At 30.7% G+C, this 5,508-nt stretch overlaps 1 protein-coding gene across 1 annotated transcript; it reads left to right on the forward strand.

Moving 5' to 3' along the window:
• On the forward strand, nucleotides 2,544–5,132 carry LOC18609775. The gene is made up of 4 exons (XM_018114677.1): nucleotides 2,544–2,822; nucleotides 2,914–2,995; nucleotides 3,081–3,197; nucleotides 4,687–5,132. Exons 1-4 carry the CDS (start codon nucleotides 2,695–2,697, stop codon nucleotides 4,735–4,737), a joined length of 378 nt encoding a protein of 125 aa, XP_017970166.1. The 5' UTR covers nucleotides 2,544–2,694; the 3' UTR covers nucleotides 4,738–5,132.

Raw genomic sequence — 5,508 nt, forward strand, 5'->3', positions numbered from 1 at the left:
TAATTAAGGACAACCCTATATAGTTTATTAAATTAATTCATGAAATTATGATTATTAATTAACTTGTAATGTCTTTTAATATACATATTTTATATATTGTGTTAATTTATAAAAAATATAATTACTATTATATATATACACTTTAAATATAAACCTGTTTATTTTCTGTTATGTGTTAACATTACAAAAATTACAACTCATAAAATTATTAATTATAATATATATATCTTTGTTTATATAAACTTATATAATACACACACACACTTAGAGTGAAATTGTGAAATTAGAATAGTTTTAGAAACTAACTATTTTTTTAATTATATGTAATTAAAGATAAACCCATGTAGTTAATTAAACTTATAATGTTGTTGCCTTGTTGTTATAAACTTGTAATGTTTAAGTTGTTGTTTCAATAATTATTTTTAGTTATTTACGTTGATATTTGAGATATTTGTTTTTGATTATTTAAATGTAAATTTTATTTTTTGTGTGCTTTTATAAATTTAATTATTAGTGAATTATATAGGATATGGATGAGAAATATTATTGTATATGAATACAGATACAGATTTGGGTTCGAGGTAATTAGGTACCTATGAAGAGTATTTTAATAATTTTTTTACATAATCAGGTTTTTAAACAAATTTGTATAATTATCGGATAGTGGATATATATTAACGTTCGAGTTAAAGTAGTAAATTTTAAAACTATTTGTGTAGTTGTAAAGTTTGGGTATCTCATTTATTAATTAGATTCAAGTTTAGGTATCTCATAATTAGCGGGTATCCTATTTGTTGACATCTCTACTTATATATGTCACATTTATTGTAAATTTGGTGTATCTCACGCATATATGTACAATTTGCTTATTTCAGAACCGTTGTTTTTAAAAATTAAAAAAAAAAAACTCTTCTATTTTACGCTTGTTTCCTTCCACTCTCACTCACCAAGTCTGCGAGACTCACCCCAATTAATTGTTGCCTTGTGTAGATAAATAGCTTTATGGGGGGTTTTCTTGAGGGAAGTGAGTGGCTAGCGCTCGTCTAGTAGATCAACTTGTTTGGGCATCTAGTAGGAACCTTGACCTGATGAGTCCATTCCACTGGTTTGGTATTAGTGTAAGTTGTTTTTGGTTTATTGGCATCTATGTTGCCACTATGATGTACAAACTTTAGATTTGTTTTGCATGGGCTTGAACCCAGTTTGCTGGCTGTAATATGGCTCTAGTAAATAGTACATGGATGTACTCTTGATGGATTAAATGTTAAGGGCAGTTTGTTAAAACATATTTGAACCTATGCTATAAAATGATTTAGTTATGTTGTAAATCTCTACAAATGATTACACTTGTTTATTGGTTTGTCCAATTTGTTGGAGGCTTTTTTTTTTTTGAAAGGTAATTTGTTGGAGGCTTGCTTGGGACTCATGCGTTGGCCACGATTTTAGATTTGGGTCATGACAACTCATATAGTTTTATTATATTCAATTAAATCTTTTTTTTCTTATATGTATCCAATTGATTTATTTTACCTAATGAAATTCTTATCGCGTCTTGTAATGAAAGCATAATTAAAGTTATTTTCAATGTTAATTGTTAATTGTTAGAAATGTAAAATCTAACATGATGTAATAATTAAAAAAATATTATATGAAATTTCTTGTAACATGACGTACCACATCAGTTGTTTAAATAAGAATTGATGATGTAGTGTGCCATATTAACGATTTTTGTTTTATCTAATCAATATTTCATGTCAAATTTCACATATACATAAAATGATAATTATTATTGAAAAAAACATTCATTATACTTTCGGAACGAGATAAGACTTAAGTTGAATACAATAAAAACTTAATTGAATATAAGTAAAAGAAAACAAAAACTTAATTGAGTATGATAAAATATAATGATTAAATTATAAAAATGCATATAATTCAAGAGCATTTTTATTATTTAAACCTTTCATTTTTTTTGCTTCAAAACTTGAATTCCGGTCATATTTAGTTTGGTAACTAATTTTCTTAAAAACATGCTATTCATAAAAATTGTACCTGTAACTTTAGGTTTTTTTTTATAATATATAAAATTAAAATAAATATATTTGATAAAATTATTTTTACTTGAAGGAAATTGAGCTGAAATTCTAGTTTTATCTAAAGGTCGTTGTTAATTGTGGCAAGTGGCAACGAAAGAATCTTTAGTTGGTATAGACAAACACGTAGGCTTAGTTTTACCTTGTCATTTTAATCACTGGTTTTTATACAAAATTTGTTTATAACACCGTTGCTCTCAAAGTATCGGATACGGGAGAATTTTATTTTCATGTGTTATTTTGATATAAATATTTTATTTTATTTTTTTTAATTTAAAAAAACACTCTTTCAAAACTTTTAATAAATTAGTTTTCAAATTTAAATTTTTATATAAATATTATATATTTTTATTAAATTTTAATTTAATTAAAGTTACCAAGGTCAAAGTAAAAAAAAAGACCCTAAGAAGTCAAACTAAAAATAATAGAACAGAGTTATAAAGGAAGAGGAAAAATCTTCGTTTACTAACGCAACAGCCACAGCCGAGCTGAGGGTCCTTTCCACCTCTTCTTCAAAGAACGCACGCCACATGTTCGATAAAATGTCTCAACAATAAAATAGGTTCCATCTTAGATATACTTGAAAATTTCAGAAACGACCATGATGCTCTACAATCTTTATGACGGCTTTAAGGAAATTCTCAAGATTCAAAAGTTCCGTAGAGTTGTTTCCTACACTGGATTCTATTGCTTTGTTGCTGTTTTGAGCTACGCTTATACAAGCAACACGTACGTTCAATTCTTAGTTTGGATGCATTTTCATCATCTTTATCCGTTTTCTTTTAATGGGTTTTCCTTGTTTTTGGTGTTTATTTTGCAGAACTAGAGCTGGGTATTCAAGGGCTGATCAATTCTATGCTTCTTATCCTGCTGGAACTGAGCTTTTAACTGACACTGCTAAGGTAACCCTCTTCTTTTTTTGTTGCATTCCCAGTATTTAAATTTTATATATTTGATTAGTATTTGCTTACTGTTTGGTTTGGATAGTTATATAAAGCAGCATTAGGCAATTGCTTTGAGTCCGAAGAGTGGGGTCCGATTGAGTTCTGTATCATCGCTAAACACTTCGAGCGTCAAGGAAAATCACCATATGCCTATCATGCGGTAAGTTACATTTTGTGCATGTGCTCGCACTCTTTCACTAATCCACTTAAGATTTTCATTGCTGGTATGCAAGATAAGGTTATGTTTTCTGGTGTTACTTGAAAGTTGAGACCTTAATTAAATTGTGATAATTTTTGTGTGCATGGTTCATGCACAATTTGGTTGTTACTTTAGAAATTCAAGACTGCTGACTCTATGGAAATTTAAAGATATTGCAGCAAATTGTGTCAATTATTTTTCAATATAAATTGTGCCATGCTTCCCAAGTTCTTGCTGGTCCTACTTTAGAAAATGATATATTGCCCTGAAATGCCTTGTAAAACAATCTGCCATTACTTTTTTGATCCTATGGAGGTTCAAGCAGACCCAACTAATTGACTTCTTAAAAAAAAAAATTTGTGTGATAATAAAAGCATGTTGTAATTACAATTCAATGGTAGTAAAAAAGGTCAAAAGTTGAGTTTTGGGGTGCTTGATTACAATTCTATCCATAGACAGCAGTGTCAATTGGGTTGAACAGAGGAATATTTCTTTTTTGTAATTTCAGATCGACATGATACTTCTCATCTCCTTCTTCTGTCCCTTTTAAATTTCACAATATCTATTGTGTTTATTCATAAGAGGAGTTGCTCAACTTCAAGGCACCAAGGCACTTTGTCTTGGGACAGGTCAATTGTCACCTTTGGGAGTGAAAGAACTTGGCTGTGATAACAGGGAAATGATCATGAATAAGATATTGGATTTTCAACTCATCCAAGTTCTGCCTTACTGAATGGGGAAGAAACACCACATTGATGACAATGGGTTGCTGTATTGATTTCAGATTGCAACCAAGGGGTTCAGTTTATATTTTCCGTTTCAGCTGGCCTAAGGTTTATTTATATTGTACCTCTCAAAACTCTTTCCCTTGTTTTTGAGACACGGTGGTTTCTTTTCTCAATCTCTCTTTCAAATAGATATTAAGTTGCGTTTACATTCGTTTGTTGAAAGGATAGACATCAGTGATTGCTATGCTGTTGTTTAGGCCTTAAATCCACTCACATATCTCCCTTGGTCGTACACTAATATATTGCCTCCAACTCTTTCCTCCTATGTTTTATTTTGTTTATGACCTAAAACATTCTAGAGAGAAAGATCCTCAGCTATTACTGAAAAAATTGGGCTGCTGGGAACAGTGGCAAGTTGAGAACTCTTACACAGCCTCAGAACCATCAGCTTAAAATCTACCAATGCATCATCCTTGGACTTTTTTGTTTGTGAAGCAAAACCTGCACGCTTAAATCCACATAAGGTCGCCCTTCTCTTGTGCTTTTTGAATTGCTCCAGTGCCTCCCAAAATTTTCCGTACAAGTTTGCTGGTTTCTTTATGTTCATGCAATACATCAAAAGTACTTTAAATTGTTTTGACTTTATATAAATTGGAAGATGTTGGATGCTAAATTCTGAGCTTCTGTTGCTCACTAAGTCATATCTTGTTATCTGGTTGCAGCAATACATGGCACACCTCCTTTCTGATGGTCAACTTGATGGAAGTGGCTAGAACCTAGAAGCGGTAAAATTCACTGCTAGACGAATGGAAACGCATGTGCAATACACGTGAAATGGACTCATGGTGGTCCTTATACCAATGAGGAGAACAGAAATTATCTTGTCTGTGATGCCTAGTGGTTTCCTGTTCAACATAAGAACTTGTGCTGACACCTTAAATTAAGTGCCATTGCACTTAATCTTGGTTCCTTGGGATTTTGGTTGGCTTTGTTTAGACTTTAGAGGCTATAATTTGCAGCATTTGGGAATTTGGCTTTCCAGGTTTTGCCGTCAATGCCTATAACAGCAGCCTATATTCTAACGCTATCTGCAATTTGCAGCATTTATTGAGGATTACTTCAAACAACAAACATAATAATAACAAGGTTTCGGTGGAAACGTGTTCAATGATTTCCTTGCAGTGAACTTTATAAAGGAATCATGTGGGCTAAGGGCCTCGTGACCATGGAGTATGATAATGGGTTTGTTATATCTGGTAAGAGATTGATCAAATATAAGAACATTAAAGATTTATCCAATGTTCACCTTATTATTTGTTCAAAACCGGACCCATAAAGTCAAAGCAAAATACTTTACTTTTCCAAAACTCTCTACCATTTAAAAAATCAATATTTACTTTGAATGGAGAAGAATATTATAAAGCACTAAATATTAATATTATTAAAAAATAAAATTTTAATATTTATAATTATTACCTTCAAAATTTGTTAAAATTAGAGATATTCACCTACAAATGAGCATGTAAAATTGTAATATTGAAAAA

This window comes from Theobroma cacao, chromosome 2 (genome assembly GCF_000208745.1).
Source record: "Theobroma cacao cultivar B97-61/B2 chromosome 2, Criollo_cocoa_genome_V2, whole genome shotgun sequence".
NCBI classification, from domain to species: Eukaryota; Viridiplantae; Streptophyta; class Magnoliopsida; order Malvales; family Malvaceae; genus Theobroma; species Theobroma cacao.